The 21,159-nt window shown below is 39.7% G+C and overlaps 1 protein-coding gene across 1 annotated transcript in view; it reads left to right on the top strand.

Moving 5' to 3' along the window:
* SHB (SH2 domain containing adaptor protein B) overlaps positions 1-21,159 on the top strand; it is a 164,952-nt gene that overhangs the window by 38,440 nt on the left and 105,353 nt on the right. Inside the window, exon 2 of the mRNA XM_060763765.2 lies at positions 15,948-16,065. Coding sequence (XP_060619748.2) covers positions 15,948-16,065 — 118 coding nt within the window. The remainder of the gene's footprint in view (positions 1-15,947; positions 16,066-21,159) is intronic.

Genomic DNA, 21,159 nt, shown 5'->3' with positions numbered 1-21,159 from the left:
AACATGGGAGAGCCATGAATTTTGGTGGGCTTCTAGCTTTGCTTTGCTTTGTTTTATTTTTGTAATGTGTACTAGCATTTTTGTATCTATGGCTTTAGCTGGGATTTTTGCTTTTTGTTAAGAATTCTCTAAAAACTTAGAAAATAGGTCTTTCTACATCTTACCACATTAATTTCCTTAGACAAAAGTAGGAGACAATATTTTACCATGGATTCCAGAGGTTGGTTATTATTTCCAAAGGAGTCACCATGTTAGTCTGTTGTAGCTCAAAAACAAAGACCTCTGTGTCACCTGAGAGGTTAGCAAGTTTATTATAGCATGACTTCATTTTGTCATAAATGTTTTAGTCTTTATTGAGCCATACGACTTTGCTTTGCGAGACAAAGTCATGTTAGGCAGCTCTTTGGTCTGTGGATGTGTGTCTACTTAGGACTTGTCTGCAGGGACCTAGTAATCCATACTTTCCATGCATTCGATTTTGATTGTCCCCATGAAATCGCTGAACTCCTGGTAGTTATCACAGGGTAAACTGGTTTAGTCTTACATTACAAGAAGTAATGTGGCTTTGGTGAAGTATGGACATCAGAATTCGGTCCAATTTAGTCCTATCCACTGTCCACACAGGCCACTGCCACTCCCTTTTCTCTGCGCTCATCAGTGCAGGGAAAAGGGGATGGGCCAGACCCATGTTGCTGCCATTGCTGTTCCATGAGAGCTCCTGCCTATTCCTCCTCCTTCCTGGCTGTGTGGGCACCTCTTCTGTGGGCACAGAGCTCTCACTTCTCCTGTGGCCATCTGGGAATGGTGATGGTGATACATATAATAGGGACTAATGCAGTCTTGGCCTGATTGAACCAACTCTGTCCTGCCTTCACCTTGGGTTCAGGACAGTGTGTGTGGCTGCTTCTGATTATACCACTGGGCCGTGGATTAACCAACCAGTATAGACCAGACCTTTATGATTCTTCTGTAACAATGTGTGCCTTAATCTCTTGTATACAGCTTTCTTGTACAACGGTGAGAAATGCATCAAAATCTCATGTGGCTTCATACAATTTGAAGCCTGCTGATTGGTGAACAGGCCCCATAAGAGCTCTAGCTTGGGGACCCAGTATTAGGGTGGCCCAGCATTGCAGGAAGGCCAGCTAAGTGAGATGAACAGAAGACAAACAATGACTCTATAAAATACTAAATTTTGTTTTGTCCATCCAAGTAAAATTAATTATTTTACTAGGCACATTACATTATCCTCTCATCATTCTGACCTTTGTTTCATACTTGTGATTTATTGCCTGTTTTGATACATTAAATAAGAAAACCAATCATTTTTTTTATTTAAAGCTCAAATTTGCTAACAGAATTAAAAGCACAGCACAGAAAGTTATAACCGAATGGCTAATGTCTTTGAACTTTGTTGGCACAGTGGACAAAGCAAAATGAACTCTGTATCAGGCACACAATTTATTTTCACTGTGACAGAGATATCTAGTAACTTCTTTTGAAAACAGATTTCATTGCTACACTCAAATATTTGTAATAGATTTATTCTACAAGACTTGGGTTGTTTTATTATGATGGGTTTGAGCTCAGTAAAGTTTGTGCGTGTCATAGAATCACAGAGTTGGAAGAGACCTCATGGACCATCCAGTCCAAACCCCCTGCCAAGAAGCAGGAAAATGCCACTCAAAGTGCCCCTGACAGATAACCACCTAGCCTCTGTTTAAAAGCCTCCCAAGAAGGAGCCTCAACCACACGCCGGGGCAGAGAGTTCCACTGCTGAACAGATCTCACAGTCAGGAAGTTCTTCCTCATGTTCAGGTTGAATCTCCTTTCCTGTAGTTTGAAGCCATTGTTCCGCTTCCTAGTCTCCAGGGCAGCAGAAAACAAGCCTGCTCCCTCCTCCCTATGACTTCCCCTGGATAACATATGTAGAAACATGATACTGATAAGAGATTTATTGCTGGTAATTACATAATATGGTAACTTTATGAATTCCCAACATAATATTGCTAAGACAAGAAAGAGATGTATTGTTCCTAGCTGGTAAATGGTTGAAACTGTTCCCCACAAACCTGAAAAATCATTGGAATGGTGCTGCTCCTGATCTCCAAACCCCCAGAAATGTTTTGGGGGGTTTTATTGGGGGGGGGCACTTCAAATTGCTCTGCAGCATGAGGAAACCATGTGTCTGGCTTTCTATTTCCTGCTGTTCAAGTGAAACCCTTAGGTATAAATTGTTAAGAACTGTTTTATATGAAGTGAAGAGTGGCAGAGATGCTGAGACAAGAAGTTCTCATGGGATCATCTACCTACATTTGTGAACCCTTTTTTGAATAAAAACATTATGGATAAGTCATCGGTGATTTCAGACTTTTGTTTTTAAGCACTAAAATCTGTAGTGGTTTTGCCCTTAGGAGCTTTTTTCTGTCAGCCAGAACAAATTGGGTTTGTTTGATACAATCCTGAAAAACATTTGAAAACAAATGACTACATACACAGAAAACAGATTTGCATAGGAAAAATATCTAGCGGCATAAATGCTATGCTTGCTGATGGAAAGCATGATGCATTTTTGGCATAGTCAGCCAGAAATGTGGATTATATGTGAAGCCTTCTGTGTAATGAACTGTCCTAATCCACCTGCTATTCGGTAATTAATCATGATAGGATTATACGCAAACTAATCCTGGAGACTGGGGGAGCAACTGCATTAGAAAGGAAACTTAAATCCAGTTGCTAAGGTTTAAGAATGCCAAGTGCTTAGTTTTGCTATGAAAGTAAGTCCAAGTGGTCATATGGCTAGGAGGGTTTCTAAAATGTGTTGGGCAGAAGGAGATTTGTTAATGTTTATGTTTGTATCCTGACTTCTCTTTTAGATCAGAAAGAAGACATACTGGGCGGGATATTGCTTTATCTTCATGACACTAGATCTACACTGGCATATAATGCAGTTTCAGAATGGAGATTAACAGCAATGGACTGAGTCTTATGGCTGTGTAGACCCATATAATTGAGTTCAATCTGCATTATATGGATTTACACTGGCCATTATAACACAGTTCAAACTGCATTATATGGCAGTGAAGATGGGGCTTGAGTTGAGTTTTGTTAAATTGAGAACGTGTAACTGGATCAAGGTGACATTGAGAAGATGACTGTGGTTGAGAGAATACTGTGTGTCAGACTAAGCCCCGTCCAGCCTATTGGAAGCTCAAAGTTTGTTGTTTTCTTTGTAGTGAGGCAACAGGGAAAAGTCTCAGCAGGAATGAAGTATTTGCAAGTTGTTGCCAAGTGTTCTAGCCTTGTATTTTGTGGTTATGGAAATGTGCAGGAAAGGTGATAGCTGTCATAAAACAAAGCACAGCACAAAACTGGCTGCAGTTAATTTTGTCTAAAGACATGTGTGTTTGGTTTTGTGTTTTGAGGCCAATTAGATTACCTTAAACGCTTTGAGCTTTATCTCAAAAGAAAGCTGGCACGGATCCTTCAGTCTAGGAATTACAGTACTTAATTTGTTGGAGAAAGAACAAAAAATCCAGGAAATGGAAATGTCTCACCTAGCTGTGTGCTAGAGCTCTTGGGTTTACAGGAAATTCTGTGGAAAGGTAGACATGGCATTTTCAGGAATTTTTTTTCTGAAGGATTGTCATCTACATATTGGAATGTAGCATGAACCCAGTATAATAGTGTGTTTTGCATACACACTAGCAGCCCAAATTGTAGGTTTTCTGTCCAAAGCCATGTCTTTGGTGCACCAAGTAACCTGATGCAATGAGTAAGGGAAGTCTAACACATGTATGTTCATCTTTTGAGGACTGCTGTGTGAAGTTTCAGTCTCATGTGTGAATGAACCATCCCTCAGGAGACATACATTCCATATGCTCTCAGTTACACCACTTTCATGCAGTTAGTTTGTATGTTCAAGAGCAAGCTGACAGATGAGAAGTTCACCTAACAGGCACTAACTATGTGTGGACAATGAGAATGACAAACTGTTAATTCAGCAGTAACCAGATAACACTATGTTAACATTTTTTAAAAAAACTGTTCTTTGTTTGAAAGGGTTATTTCCTGTTTAATTGTGTGTGTGTGTGTGTGTGTGTGTGTGTGTGTCAGAAGTGACTTGAAAAACTGCAAGTTGTTTCTGGTATGAGAGAATTGGCCATCTGCAAGGACGTTGCCCAGAAGACACCCGGATGTTTAATGTTTTCCATCCTTGTGGAAGGCTTCTCTCATGTCCCCCACATGGGGAGCAGGAGCTGACAGAGGGAGCTCAACCTGCTCTCCCCTGATTCGAATAGCTGACCTATTGGTCAGCGGTCCTACCAACACAAAGGTTTAAGTCATTGCACCACAGGGTATTTACCTTGAAAATAGTTTTTGTACTTCAGAAACTGTGGCTATGGGTAGTACTGTTACTTTCTTTAGTCTAAGCACTTTGTTTGTAATTTTCCTTAATTAAAAATACGCCATTTTTTAGACCACAAAAACAAAGTTTTTGCAATTTAATAAACCTTTTCCATGTTTTTTTTTTATATATAATTTTTATTGAAAATTTTCTTTGTGTTACAGCAGATCAGGGACTGAATAGATAACAGTTGTGCATGAAACAAGAAAAAGAAAAGTGCGAGGAAATAGCGAACCTTTTCCATGTTTTTATGATAGAACCAATTAGGAAATGATATTTATAATCTGGGAACAAAAATGTGGATTATTCATGGCTTTTCTGCATAGTGCAATTATCTGTTGGTCCTGTTGGATAGTGTTAAATGTAATTTTATAGTCTCCAGGTCTGAATATTGCTTTGCATTATTTAAATAATTTGAATAATCCCTAAGATAGTTTGAATATATTTCTACTTCGATATGTATGTTATCTCAAGTCATCATCAACTTATGGGGAGGTCATGAATTATATACGGTTAGCCAAGAAATACTCAGAGGTGATTTTTGCCAGTGCCTTCCTCTAACATGCAACCCACCGCACCTGTTATTCATTGGTGGTTCTCCATCAAGGTACTGAATATGGACCCTTCCACATATTGTGGGATTTCCTGTCTTGATATTCTGGGACATAGGGCTGTGTGGAAGGGCCCCAGGACTGCTTTGCTTCCAGGATCAAACAGGATTTGGTGCCCTAGAGTATTAAAGCCCTTCTGTACAGTAGTCCTGGTTACTACTTGAATAGGAAATTCATTGGGTCACCATGAAGTCAATAGGCAATTTGAGGAAATATATAATAGGTACATACAGTAGTTCCTCTTTCTTTTGATACATCCCCCGCTTGTTGGCCAAATTTATTCATGGCTTTACTTTATCCGATGGCAATATGATTTAACTTGTGGATAAACTAGAATGGAATCAATTCTCCATTAAAAGTTCATGGTCTGAGCTGGCACATTAGGCTACCTAATGACTTGGAAATTCTTGGCTTTTCTTTTAAATTGTCATTTATGTTCCATTTAGTTTACTCTAAATTCTTTTGATCTTCACTGTACACTTCTTATTCCGTGCATATGTGCCTTCAAGTCACCTGTCAACAAGATGACCCCATTAATTTCATGGGGTTTTCTTTGGGTCAGATATCATTTATTACCTTTGCAGACTGATTTAGTTCAATTCACATATTATTCTGTCAGTGAAGAAGCATGCCTATCCAAAATCTCTCTGCAGTAACATCTATAATAGTCTCTCTATACAGTGTTTCATAATCTTTGGTCCTCCAGTTGTTTTGGACTTCATGTCCCATAAATCCCAGCCAATTTACCAGCTGTTAGGAATTGTGGGAGCTGAAGTCCAAAACATCTGGAGGATCAAAGGTTGTGAACCACTTCTATAGAGAGACTTCAGTTTTCCTCCTTTAACAGCCAAGCTGTTAGAAACCTACATGATGTAATGGGCACAATGTTTCAATTTAGAGCAAGGAAACCTGGATTTAAATCTCAGATATGGCCTTAAGAAAGTTTCTCTCTTGCTTTTGGATTAATCTGCTTTGTAAGATTATTGGAGAATGGAACATGTATGTTGCTTTGGGGTTCTTGAAAGAAATTTGGTTACCCACAGGCACAGTACATAGTCAGCTTTGTGGTTTGGGCTTAATGCTGCATCAAAATTACACTTTCAGGAGCAAATTAGGATCTACAAATAGTTGCACTGACCTGCCAGCAAAATGTTTCTTCATGAATCAGCCCTAAACCCTCTCCCACACTATGTTGAGGCCTGAAAACTCTTGTTTTGTGAGGTTGCTAACAATTCGTTGTCACTGAGACCCCACCCCACAGATCTGCAGCTAGAGGCAGGTAGGAGAAAATCTGATGTGAATCATGTCTATTGATTTCCTCCAGATTTCATAGGCAATTAACAAATTTGCACCCTTAATGAGGGCATGATCCCAAAATATCTGCATTGCTGAGTGAGCCTGCACACCATGGAGAGAGAGACGATAGGGCCCATCTTTCTTTTAATCAGAACAGAACAAAACGTAATCATAAACATAAAGCAAATACACCCAGTCTGTATTGTTACTCACTGGAAAACTATTGCCAGAAGCAAGGGACGTTACAGGAGTTCTTAGAAGAAGAAGAAAGCCCAAGAACGCCCAATTTATGGCAGACTGAGCTTAATTTTAGCTTGTGTTTTTGAGATCCATGCCAAATAAGTACCATATAGGGTGCTTTTTGCCAGACGGTGAAGTCACTTAAGTTCTCTCCTCCCCCAAACTTTCTCTCCGCTGCTCTTTTCACTTCTGAATTGTTATACGAGTGCAATGGGGTTTACGTTCATAACAGTTTCTAATTTGATTCAGACAGAAATGAAGAGGAAGAATGGCAATATATTTCTAGCTAAAACACATGTCGGCAGCTTGATACTTTTGTACACATCTTGCACATGTCTGACCTTTCAGTCATATTCACACAGGGAAATAAAATAGATGATATTCCTTTACTGGAAACCCAAACTTATTATTCACCACACCAGTGCTACTGAGAGTAGTCATCTATGAACCAGTGTTGATCCATGAACTAGTGGCTGTTGGTCTGCAGTGAGTTTTGATAACACTCTGTAAAAAAATTGATTTTTTTCTGTTCCTGGTTTGAAAGTGTTATTTTCTGTTTAATTGTGTGGTACATAATTTGAAAGTAGTTGTTATACTCCAGAAACTTCACATTTGTGGCTGAGGGTAGTACTATTATTTCTTTCAGTCTAGGCCAGGCATGGGCAAACTTTGTCCCTCAAGGGGTTTTGGACTTCAACTCTCACAATTCCTAACAGCTTCAGGCCCTTTCCTTAGGTTGTTAGGAATTGTGGGAGTTGAAGTCCAAAAACCCCTGAGGGCCGAAGTTTGCCCATTCCTGGTCTAGGCAATTTGTTTGTAATTTTCCGTAATGTGAAATATGCCATTTTAACCTTTCAGTGTGCAGACAGCAACCAAGTTTTTGCAGTTTAAGAAATTGTTTCCATGTTTTTATAATAGAACCTATTGGGAAAATGCATGTATAACCCAGGAACAAAAATTGTGTTACATAGTGTAAGTGAAAGAAACAGTTGTAGTCAACGGGCATAAATATGATGCTGGTCCCCTGACACAAAGAAAAACCCATCAAGTTGCCCTCATCATATAGCCCAAAGAGCACTGAAGTAGCAAAACTTGGATATAATTTCTTCTTTCTCAAGGTCAAACCAGTCATTTCAAGGATACCATCCATCCATCTTGCCCTTTGTTGGCTCCTCTTCCTTTTTCCTTCCATTTTCCCCAGCATCATTGTCTTCTCCAAGCTTTCTTGTCTTCTCATGATGTGGCCAAAGTACTTCATCTTTGCCTCTACTATCCTTCACTCCAATGAGCAGTCAGGGTTTATTTCCTGGAGTATGGACTGGTTGGATCTTCTCGCTGTCCAAGGCACTCTCAGAACTTTCTTCCAACACCACAGTTCAAAAGCATCTATCTTCCTTCACTCAGCCTTTCTTATGGTCCAGCTCTCACATCCGTAGGTGACTATGGGGAATACCATTGCTTTAACTATGCTGATCTTAGTTGCCAGTGTGATGTCTCTACTCTTCACTATTTTATCAAGATTGGTCATTGCTCTCCTCCCAAGAAGTAAACTTATTCTGATTTCCTGGCTGCAGTCTGCATCTGCAGTAATCTTTGCACCTAGAAATACAAAGTCTGTCACTGCCTTCACGTTTTCTCCCTCTACATACCCTTTGAATTAACAAGGAGTTTTTACAGTATGTTCAGTTTGTACACTGAGAATGTGTACAGACTGGAACTGCTGTATCAGACCTAATTTGTGTCTTGGATACAGTAAATCTCTTGACATTTTTGTGGAGTGTGAACATGCGCTATTTCACCAGTCTGCAGAAGGTGATCTGTTTCTCTCTGTCCTATGTGTTGCTTTTTTCTTTTTTGAAACCTGAGAAAAAAGGTATCTGTCTTTCAGTCATTTTGCAGACTGAATGCTGTAACCTTGCCAAATCACTTGCCTGTTGTTTTTGTTAACCAGTGATGACTGAAAAACAGCAACTGTTTCCTTCCAGTATCTTTTTCCCAAGTCAGAATTGTTGTCTGCTGTCCACATTTGAGTGGACAACACCTCCTTTGTTGTTGTTGACCCTTTCTGAATTGAAATTTTGCATTAAACATCAGATTGAATGTTCTGAAATCTCTTTGTTGGCCATAAACCCTTGTTCTGTGAAAGGAACTGAACTTGCATATGGGGAATTTGTATTTCTAAATAGTTTTTTGTCACATTTCTTCTTTGAGTTTGTTGATAGTCTTTTGTTCTTTGTTTCCACCAATGCTTTATTCAAGGCTTTATCCCAAAAGGGCTTTTTGCCTAGATTTACATGAGATTTTTGGTCTGTATCTCAGTGGCAAAACCAAAGACATATTTTACTAATGTTTGTTGCCAGTACTGATTTTGCGGTGAAACAAGCAAAATCCTGTATAGCATCTGAAACAGATTGCAGTCCTCTATAAATGTTATTTAATGCATGCTGCAAAGTTTGTGCACTTATCTCTCCTTAAACAATATCCTACATCCACAGAAGGGCAACTTGTGAAAACATTAATGCTGTTTTTGTGCTGGTCAGTGACCATAATAAAGTTTGTATTGTATTATTAATTCTTCCAGGGATGACGTTATAGCTGCAGCATCATGGGAGTTTTTATTTAGTGCCATATTTGCTTACTATACATGTATGATTTCCATATCCTAAGTGCAACATTTTTTGACAAATGTTTAGTACTTAGTATGGCTCTCCACTTTAACTCAATTAGTTCCTTAAAGACTCCTGGGATTGGAAACTCCCTTGGTTTTGGGTTTACTCAGAACTGAGGTTGATCTACGTAACTTCTTCTGTTACACTTTGTGTCTCCTTCTGCTTATTAGAGGAGTCTAATGCGCTTCTACAGTTTCTAAGACCCTTCTCATTAAAACGTGATACTCATTTACTGAGAATAAGCTAAGTGAAAGAATTTCATTATCTATTTCATCATCTGAAGAAGAGTGATCTTCACTGTCCTCTGCATCTAAATCTGTTAAGTCACCTGTATCAAGTTCTTGATGAAAATGTCTAATGCATCAGAACTGTATCTGAATCTTCTCCAACCATCTGCTTCCTATAGTGACAACTCAATGCATATGGCAAGAACAGGGGCTCTGTGATACTACAAGTTAGACTGCATCTTCCATCAGCCCTAGCCTATCTTAATTCACACTGGCTGTAGAGTTCATTTTTTGTTTTTGTTTTTGCAGAATTTTGTTTTTTTTCAAATAATACAAATGTTGTTCAATATACCCTGAATATAGAAAATGTTTACACCTTTAAACATTTGCACTATTTTTTGTTTCCAGAGAATTTAAGTCACAAAATGATTTGAAACAATAGAAAGATAATACCAATATATATATATTTAAAAAATCAATATAGCAAAAGGACAAAATACAGCAGCAGTTACAACAAAGACTGGATAGGATGAGGCCATTGCTCTGACTTGAGATTTAGAATGATACTTGCCTTACAGAACTGTGAGTTACTTGATGTAGGTAATCCCTTAACCAATGCAGATCGCAACTGTTCCATTAATAGTTGTCAAGGCCAATTTGCACTTCTCTGCATTTAGCTAGGTTGATTCTCAGTCACTAGATACACAGTTCACCTCCAGAGTTGGAAACTGTCAGGATTTTCTTTCTACCAACATGGAGAACACAGGATCACCTCCACATAACAAAGAGGTGGGAGAGTAGGACTTTCTGGAAGTAGATCAAATTAACATCGCATATCAAAGCATATTTTTATGGATGAAAGAAACCCTTTCCCCCAAACTTTCTAGATTATTTAAAAACTGTCAACAAGTATAAAGGAAGCCATGTGTTAGCACAGGCCAGCTGCGTTGTCTAAGCTAAAATTTTCTGAATTGTAATTGAAACTGAAATAGCATCTTGAGCAGCTGGACTCTCTTTTGACAGCTCTTGAACTGTATATCTAATTTTAATTAGAATGCAGGGATGTTGCTGCCTTTGAAACAGACCAGGTTGCCATGTTCGTCCAGATACTGGATTAGCCGATTTTCCGAAATGCTCTGTGTTTACGAGGGCTAAAGCTCTTGATTTATTTCAGATATTGATCTTGGAATTTATGATGGATGCTTTCAGTACCACCTACTACCTCAGCTGTTTAATCATTCCTCTGGTAGAAGCAGGCTATACTACTTGCAGCTTAGGTCTTGGCAGGCTTACTGGACTCGGAAGGCTTGCTGTTGATTTGTGAAGGAAAGGAAGAGATCCAGTTGCAAGAATATGATTCCCACAAATCCCAAGGCAACCATCGATTTTGCACTGTGATTGGGATTCTAGAAGTCAATTGACCAGTCAAATATTGCCAATCATCTGATCAATTCTCAGCCTGTTATTTCACTATAGTCAACTATTGTATGGAACCAATTATGTCCTCTTTTAGGTGGTGACCTATATTTTCAAATTTCCTTAATAGAATACTTTGGCTGCAAAGTTAAAGAAGGATGTTTGGTGTATTAGACTCCCTGTTTTTGTACATATCACATATATACAACCCTGCAGTTTTAAAAAAAAGTAATTGCTTAGATTGCATCCATTTTCTCTCTCCCCTCTTTCGGAGATTCTAGGATAAAAGCCAAGAACAATTGTTCAGTTTCTTAGACATAATTTGCATAATGTTGTATATTTTCAGAAACATGGTTAATTATAAGCTGTAATTAATTTACAAGAGGTTATGATAGAATGGCATTGTTTTGTAACAAGAATTAACAGTTTATGTAGATGTACCAAATTTTGTGCCAGTGTGTACTGTACCTACTGTCCTTTATTCAGATTATTGGTTTCTCTCTAAAATCAAGTCTGAGAATTAAAGTTTTGAGGTCATCATAGGTGAACAGACATCTTAAGGTGTATGCATACCCACACATACGTTTTTGTAGTAGAACCCAGCTGTACAGAACATTAATTGACTATCATTCATGAAGTCATTGCATCCCCATCCCACAAGGTTGTCTTTTAAAACCTATTTTCCCTTTTAAAAAATTATCTCCTGAATGTGTTAAAAGGCAGGCAGCCTAAAGCCTATGAGAAACAGAAAGTGATTCATTGGAATCATTCAACAGTACCTAGGGATCAAAAAGTAAAGAAGGAGTGCTAGAGCAATTTCACAAAACATCATAGACAATAGGATGCCTAGGCTCAGGCTTTCCCCTGTGGCCTTTGCGTACAAAATAACCACTGTTCCCTATAGGGCACAGTTTCACCTTCCAGCATCTAATAAAATATGTTTTCTCTAGGAATTTTATAGGGCCTCCGGGTGATTCCACAGTAAAATTCTGCCAGATAATCTTGCTGGAGGACCTAGCAAATTCCTAGAGACACGGATTTTCGAGGTCCTCCAGTGAGATTCTATGATAACTTCTCATTAAAGTCATTCATTTCAATGGGGTTCACTATTATTCTTTTTCCACAGTAATTTCAGGAATGCATCCCCTGCAGATATGGGGTTTGCAGTGTATGATAGGATTCAAATAAGCCCTCCAATTTTGTCAAAGACTGGACTTTCTCATATGGCAGTATTTGAACTCCTGCTGTGTCTAAGTTCAGACTATCAGAAAAAGCAAGTGCAGAGCCCTGTTAGGTAGCCCTTTTCTGTTGTTATCAGGCTTCAAGAGCATTCTTAAAGATCTGAGTGGCTTTACATTCAATGTTAAAGAGGAGGGACTTAGCCGAGACAGGTGATGGTTACACATTCAGTCATGGCACTGAAGTGTTGACCTTAGGCAGAGCCTCATCTTTTGGGCTTGTGGCTAGAGCTATGTTAGGCATGACGATGGCTTTGTCATAGCTACTCTTATGACAATTGCTCTACAACCTACTTTCCATAACTGGAGGACTATGTCCTACTGCTGGATTATGTAGGAACCTAAATCAGATTTGGTTTTTTATTTAACATGTCAGAACCGAATTGAGGGTACAGTTATAATGTATTTAAAAGCAAAAAGTTTAAAACTTGACATTATACTAAACTACCTTTGACCAGAAACCTAGCCACTTGGAGCGCCTCTGGTGTGGCTGTAAGGAAGTCTTCTATTGTGCATGTGGCAGGGCTCAGACTGCATTGCAGTAGGTGGTCTGTGGTTTTCTCTTCTCCACACTTGCATGTCGTGGGCTCCATTTCATAAGATTGGCTCTGCATCTCTGTTCAGCACCTTCCAAGTTGCCCAGTCTAGACTTGGTACAATGTTGCCTACTTTTGTTTGTTTCTATCCAGATTGTAACTACCATATATCCTTGTGTATAAGTTGACCTCATGTATAAGTCAAGGATAGATTTGGGGCCAAAATTATGGATTTTGATATAATGTGTGTCTATTTTGAGGTCTTACTGCAGAGAGGGAAAGTGCCTCAGCAGTCCGGCTATCCCTGGCTGCCACTGCCATTCTCCACTGAGGCATTCAAAAATTCCGTTGGCTACTCTACTCAGGGAAAGGGGTGGTTTCCTTTTCTATACTTTTTTGGATGAATTAGGTTACAGCACTTTCACTGACCCATGAATAAGTCAACCAAGGATTTTTGGGTTCATATTGTTAACATTTCTAGATTTATATTTGCAGTTCATTATGTTAGTTAAATGGATGCCCTAAAAGGGGATAAAGAACAGACTTTCATCCAGTTTGAAAGGTTTGGCTGCCTGATATTTTTGAAGGAGTTTTTTACCCTCCATAAACAACCAGCTGTTTTAGGCGTGATATAAACTGCAACGTAAATATGGGAAGTTCAAGTGACAGGAGTTTCTGTCTGTAATTTTAAAAATATTGGATCATTTCTCATACAACATATCTGTCCCCATGTCTGATACTACTTTGGGGTCTGGAATGTGTTACAGTTGGGTTTAAACAAAATCAATCTTTGACGGCTTTTATGTGTTTAATTTACTCTCGGTTTGGGACAAATGGGAAAGTAGAAAGATCAAATAAAAATACATTAGCTAGTCTTTTGTGTGTGTTTCCTCCCTCCTCCCCTATCCCCATCTCATGTCATTTTACTGCAGCTATTTCTAAAGAAAGGCAACTATTACAGTGTCGGCCCCTATATGGCAGAGGGAGGGGGCAGTGGGGCGCCCAAGATACTTATCTATCAGCAGCTGACAAGGCATCATCAGGGAAGTAAATGGATGGTGTTTTAGCTGCAGGGCTTTTGCAGATAAAACCTGCCCTTGTTAGGAGGAGAAATTACTCCTGCCTGATGCACACTGTTGTCTTTGAGCTGCGCGCCCCCAGCCCCTGACACCACTCTGACAGGGCGGCTGATTACAGCCTCAGCCCGCATGAGGCAGAAGATACCAGGCAATTCATTCTCTCTCTCCCTCTCCCTTCCTTCCTCTCATTCCCCATCTCTCCCTCTCTCTCTCTTTTTGAGTGAGCCATTAGAGCTGCAATAACAAGCCATTCATTACAGATCTTTAGTGAGGGTGGGGGAAGGGGGGATGCCTCCCTCCCTATCCCTTCATTTTGCACTTGTCATCTTTAGCAATTTGCATTTAATGAGGCCCTTGAATACACCTTAAATTACACCTCAAATGATGGGCAGCATTGGCTTACACTTGAATGGTCCAAAATAACAAAAAGAAAAGAAAGCTTAAAGATGAAACCATAATTACTCTGGAACGGTAATATTAGGGAAGAGCTAGCAGGGCTCTTAAGAACGTAAGGATGGTAAGAAGCACCCTTACTGATCAGGCAATGGTTTGTCCAGCACAGCTGCACCCTTGCCTCACTTTTTTGCTTTTTGTTTTCTACTTGTGTGTTATGCTTTGTCATGTTACTGGAGGATAAAGCCTTGCTTTTGGAGCTTGATTTCCCAAGTCTTATTGGGAGGTACTTTTCCAGGTACATCTGCCACAGTACTGCTTGGCTTTACATGGGATTTATTGATGTCATTTATTCATTATAGCTATATTCGTTTCCAAGTTGGGTTACTTTGGTCTCTTCCAGCAACCTTCTGAAGATGACCAGACTGAGAGAGAGGGTGACATTAGGCCATGGTTACCCCCAATTGCTGAGCAGTTACCTTAACCAGAATCTCCCAAGTCTTAGCCTAGAGTCTTGACCACAGCATAAGTTGACATAGACCACTTGCCAGGTCTCTTTGGATTCCTTGTTGTCCTGTGCAAAGTGAGTGCATAGCTCAGCCATGCCCATTTTAGTCCCTTCAAATTGTCATAATACCATAGAGTTGGAAGCGGGCTCATGGGTCATCTAATCCAGATGTTCCCAACCCTTGCTCCTCCAGGTGTTTTGGACTTCAGCTTCTAGAAGTCCCAGCAAGCTTGCCAGCTGTTAGGAATGGTGGAAACTGAGGTCCAAAGCACTTGGAAGAACAAAGGTTAGGAACCACTGATCTAGCCCAACTCACTGTTCAGTGCAAAATCTCTGACTAGAGAACCCCTAGCAAGTAACAGATTAGCAATGCTTTGGTTTATTCCATGCCTCTTTGCAAGAGCCAATCAAAAAATGCCAGATACCAAATACCCCAAAGGCATCAGATTTGTCTGATCTTGGAAGCGTAAGTACGTTAGTACTTGGATGGAGATCACAGGGGGTTACTAGGTGCTGTAGGCTATATTTCAGAGGAAGAAATTGGTAAACACATCTCTTTAGTATCCTTTGCCTAAGAAAACCCTATGAAATTCATGGTATCACCATTCATCAGTGGTTCACATCCTATTTTTTTAAACCAGGGACCACTTGCTCAGGGATCATTTTGACCAGGGACCACTCTCCAACATTAGTACCAAAATCTGGTTTTGGTCAACATTAGATTCGATTTGGTTATTGGGGTACTAATTCAGAAAATTGCATTCAATAGACCACATCAGCTCTAGTTTCTGATACAGAACATATGTCACCCAGTAATCTCCATCTGTTCTCCCACAGAAAACCATATTTAGTAATCTAGGGCTGATGTGGTAGCAGTATTCTCTTGTGGGTAGTCAGCTCCTCCCCTCCCGACATCCCCGTTGCCTTGGCACTATAAGAGAGTTTCATGAGACCAGTTGCTCTCGTTGCCATGCAGTTTTGAGGCAATAGTGTAGTAATGGTGGGACCGCAGACCATATTTTCGTTCTTGCAGACCAAGTGGTCCACGGGCCACAGATTGTTAATCAGTGAATTGAAGACACACACATGCACACACATGGACTATATGCTTTAGACTGAGGATCAAAGCTAGACTATAAAGATGCAAATTAAGGAAATTAATTAAGAAAGCAACAAAGTATATTACCAAACTTAACTGAAATTTCTTTTTCATGATCCATTAAAAGTTGGGGGGAAGATGAATCCTGTGCATTGGATGCTTTGTAGTATTCTTAAAAACCCCTTATTCAATAGAAGTCCTCATAATTTTATTTTTCCCTGTTACAGGTCCTAATAGCAGATGACTACTCTGACCCATTTGATGCTAAAAGTGAAGGCAGCAAAACTGGCAAAGGAGAAAACACTGGCTACATGGAGCCATATGAAGCTCAAAGGATAATGACAGGTAAGGGTTTTTTTACTTTGCAGGTGCATAAATGGTATATTCAGTGCTTTCTTTGTGACTCCCAGACCTGCACTGCTCATGTATAGTGCCTGGGACTGACTTGCAAGCAGTGCTGAAGGTATATGTTGTCAGTGTGGAGAATTATAAGCATTCATTTTTCTGCCATAGAAAATGTCCACCCAGTGAAGCACTTCCTGGGTCCTCTGTAGTACGTGTATCCAACTCCCATCATTTCAGTTCCTTTTTTTGTCTGGAATTTTTGTAGAAAGTATCTTTTGACTTTCTCTTATCTGTTGGTATAAGGCAGATGTTTTTACCTTTGCTCCATGGACTACCAACCAGTGAAACAAAATATGTTTCTCCCCTGCCCTCCCCCACCACCCTTTGGTTTCTTTCCTGCAACCTAAAAATTGTGTAATATATGAGCCAACTGTATATCACAAGACAAAATCTGTAGGTATCAGTAGAACAGGCCTCAAAGAAAACATGTTCAGGACCACATCATATCTGGTAGAGTAAGTAGTAGTTTCAAATAGTGATTATTTGCTTTCTTCTCTTTCCCTGTTACTTGGAAGTACAAATGAATGTTTTTCAGTAGTTGTTTGTTGCCTTCTTTATATGTAGTCTGCAATGCTGAATATCCCCAACCTCTTAAGAGTTTAGGATATTTTCTTCAATGGTTATAAACAAATTCTTGTTTAAGTTTAATGCAGCATCTCTCATTCAGTATGGATAATGACATTTAATGTTACAAGCTTCTGCTTCTTCATGAATGCTAATTTGTGCTCTAAATAAGAGTCCCACTGTAAATACGATATAGGAAATGGCATGAGAATGGATTGCTAATGTTGATTCACATTAGCAGCCATGTCAGACAAGACAAGAGATGTAAATATATTACCATTTCATGAGACCAGGGCAAATTATCTATTCAGCTGATTCATTTGCAGGCTTTCAGGCCTTTTCAGTGTTCAGACATTACACTTACTAGGAAACCCAAAGGATATTTGGAAATACGATGAGCAATTGCAATTTCCACTCTCATTAGTAGTTCATATATCCCCCAAAGACATACATACATAATGGAGAACTTGTAATGCTAAAGCACAATGACTGGTATCTCCTTTAGAGAAGAACTTCAGCACACCTTGCAAGAGAACATATGGTGTGCTTATTATGAGACTGCTCTTCTGTCAGTCATCTTTTCTCCAGCTCGTAAGGTCCAGGAGTGCATCTGCACTGCAGAATTAATGCAATTTGATACTATTTGACTGCTATTGTTCAGTGTTATGGAAACTTGAGCACTCTTTGGAGAGGAAGGCTGAAGGCTTTGTAAAACTCCTGTGATTCCATAGTCTTGGGACTCATCCTGGCTCTGTTGGCTGCTGTAAATCATCCATTAATTGTAATGCATATTAGTTAATTCGATTTGTATTATGCTGTAAGTATAATTGATTTAAATCTACCACATCTATTGAATTACCATTTTTGGCTAGTTACTATAAGTTTGTATTGACATGTTTGTTTACTGTTTTGAATGGGTTTGGTTTGTTTCTATTGTTTATTATTTATTTATTTACGATATTTATAGCCTGCCTTTCTCAGCCATACAACGACTCAAAGCAGGTTACAGATTGGCACAATTAGATGTCAGGCATTCATATAATTGCCATTAAAAACAATCAGCATTACAATATAAAACATAAATAAAAACTGTTAAAACATATAATCATCAGTGTCATCCTGTAAAAAACGTTATCCAGTAACTTTGTCTGGCCATTCCATGTTCATCATTCATAGTTCCGTGTTATCTATTCTGCTGCATTCTCAAAGGCTTGCTCAAACGGCCAGGTCAGGAGGGAGGGGGCTGATCTAATATCCCTGGGGAGGGAGTTCCATAGCCAGGGGGCCACCACTAAGAAGGCCCTGTCCTTTGTCTCTGCCAATCGCACTTGTGAGGCGACTGTGGCACTGAATGTTTGCCATCTTTTGTGGGAAACTGCCCTGAGCCCCTCTGGGGAGATAGGGTGGGTTATACATTTATTATTATTATTATTATTATTATTATTAGTAGTAGTAGTAGTAGTAGTAGCAGCAGCAGCAGTAGTATCCTGGCTGTGGGATCAGGCCTTCACGGACTAGACTTGCTGGAAAACTTACAGTTTTAATGGACCATAGTCCATGGACTGCTTTTAGGATGACGATTCAAATTGGTAATTCTTTTTAATGTTTTATAATGTTTTTATATTGTTTATATTATAATATGTATATCTATGTGTTTTTGTTGTGGGCACCATGATGTGCTGGTTGTTAGCCGCCCTGAGTCCCTCTGGTTGAGATAGGACGGGTTATAAATGCCCTAAATAATAGTATCAAAAGTGGGGAGGTTCAACTATTATGTGATGGTGACTTTTAGAGGCTTTTTTCAATGTGTAATAGTCCCATTAAAGCAGTGGTTCTCAACCTGTGGGTCCCCAGGTGTTTTGGCCTACAACTCCCAGAAATCCCAGCCAGTTTACCAGCTGTTAGGATTTCTGGGAGTTGGAGGCCAAAACATCTGGGTGGGGACCCACGGGTTGAGAACCACTGCTTTAAAGGTATCACCCCCCCCCCCCCCGCGCATCTGTGCCCTCAGAGCGTAGCTGCAGGGAGAAGGGTAGGCAAGCGAGTTTCCTTCCCCTCTCTCCCCTCTGCAGCTACAGAGCATTGCTCTGAAAGGGCAGATGAACTCACTCCCCTGCCCTTTCCTTGGTGATGTGGGGCTTAACTTGGCTCCTGTAGTGCCAAAAGGGCAGTCACAGCCTTAATGCACACACCCAGGCAAGTGAACTAAGGCTGAGACTGTTATGTGGAGAAGAGTAAAATATCAATTTTGCCTTCCCCAAAAGAAACGTGCAACTATTATGTGATTGTTAATATTATGCAGTGAAATACGGTATATTAACTAGATGGTATAGATGCATCCTTGGGCAGGGGCAGGAGAATCTCGCCTATAGGTCAAATTCATCCTTCTTCAGGTCCTAATTTGACCTTTCCTGGTTTCTCAGGGGGGCACAGCCCTTTTTGCTATTACATTGTTCTTTGAAGGTTTCTCGGCTTGTATCCTGATATTTTCCCGTATTCCTGAAGCCAATTCTGCTGCTGAATTAAAAATTAACCACTAAGGTTTATAACACTGAAACTGGTGGGTAGGATAAGGACATACAGTTATAATTAGAAGTTTTAATAGCATTATCTTCAGTTGTGGTGGGGGGGGGGGGGGGAGAGAGAATGGGAGTTATTTTTAGTCAGTTCAATCATTTCTATTAATTAAAAGTGGTACAGTAAAATTCAGCGGCATATAGTTTGTGTTGCATGCTGCCTTTTCCTGCTGCTTTGATGTGAAATGTCTCAAGCCTCTTCCTCATAATACTTTCTTTTGTTGGCTCATGCTGCAACGAAAAATTAGGAGGGAATTCCCAGATCTACTTGATTCATTTTGATGTTGCTCTTCCAGTATGTACTTGATCTGATCGGTTGAAGCCCAGCTATTGTAGTAACCTTAATCCTCTATGACTCAGGTTAGCATACCTTCGAGTAGCAAAAAGTAGACAACAGAAAGAATCTGCTATTAATAAGGATGTCATTTTATAGGCAGTAATAATAGCACACAATGTCCTCCATTGTGGTCCTTTCTACTGTGGTCCCAGTCAGGAATTAATTTTGCTAGAATGTGATTTTGTGAGGTGTAAACAGAGACAACAAGAAATTTCCATCAACCATTACTATGTGACTGCATATCAAATACCGGTAATTCTTTTCTAACTACATCTTATTTGGGTTGCTGTGTGTTTTCCAGGCTGTATGACCATATTCCAGAAGCATTCTCTCCTGACATTTCACCCATATCTATGGCAGGCAGGAGAGAATGTTTCTGGAACAAGGCCATACAGCCCAGAAAACTCATAGCAACCCAGTTATTCTGGCCATGAAAGCCTCTGAGAACACATTGTACATCGTATTGTTGAAGGCTTTCATGGCCAGAATCACTGGATTGTTTTAGGTTTTTTGGGTTGTATGGCCATGTTCTAGAAGCATTCTCTCCTGACATTTCACCTGCATCTGTGGCAAGTATCCTCAGAGGTTGTCTGAGGATGCTTGCCAGAGATGCAGGCAAAACTTCAGGAGAGAATGCTTCTAGAACATGGCCATACAACCCGAAAAACCTACAACAACACATTGTACACTTCTGGTTTTGCAAGCAAGAGCCTAGTAGCATCCCATGATGCATTAGATGTGGCCCAAAGACCTGTATTCACAAACTTATACACAAACTAAAATCAGATTTTGCCTCAAATTTGGAAGAGGGACATTTTAAGTAACTCCAGTAAAAACATAATTTTTTAGGGAAGGGTTAACACTCTAATGGAAGATATTAGGTTCTTTGTTTTCCCTTCTGACCAGGCTTGCTTTCCCCAAGGGCAGGAAGAACTTGTCAGACTTATTCAAATCAGGTAGAGGCAAGCAAGAAGGAGCAAGTGGTGGTAAACCATAGCCAAACACCTACTTGGCTAGGAGCTAATTCCAAGAAGAACATGGGATCTTCAGTGAGAACATATGTTTGCCTCAGGTCCCACATCCTCCCTGATCACTTTAAGAAGCCACGTTCTTGTATGGAATCCGGTTTTCTTTTGGCATTGTGTGATCCCATGCTGTAGCCATTGGTGCCAGTTGGTGAGGTGAATCTTCAGTGGACATGGGACTGCCTCTTCAGTGGGTATTTATACACTACTAATGGACTTGGGTTAAATTTATGAATGCTTTAAAGGACTAACAGGAGGGAAAGCCAGAAGTGAAAAGTACTGCATATTGTAGAAAATAGAAACACCAAAGTCAGCTAAAATGATTTAAGACAATGGTAATTTTTAAATAATGCAATATACTTATTTCTTTAATACTTTTTTCTCAGTTTGTTTCTAGCAAAATCATGAATGATACCTTAGTAATTCAGAGCCAGCTCATAGTTCTACTTTTTGCTTAGGAAGAACCAGGCATTGGGATGCTTTGAGTTGCATTGGTTTTGAGAACATTTTTTACCCTTTTTATAAGGAAAAA

The sequence above is a fragment of the Anolis sagrei genome, chromosome 2 (assembly GCF_037176765.1).
Source record: "Anolis sagrei isolate rAnoSag1 chromosome 2, rAnoSag1.mat, whole genome shotgun sequence".
Lineage (NCBI taxonomy): Eukaryota > Metazoa > Chordata > Lepidosauria > Squamata > Dactyloidae > Anolis > Anolis sagrei.
The sequence above is the reverse complement of the archived record's forward strand: the minus strand, read 5'-3'. Positions and strand labels throughout refer to the sequence as shown.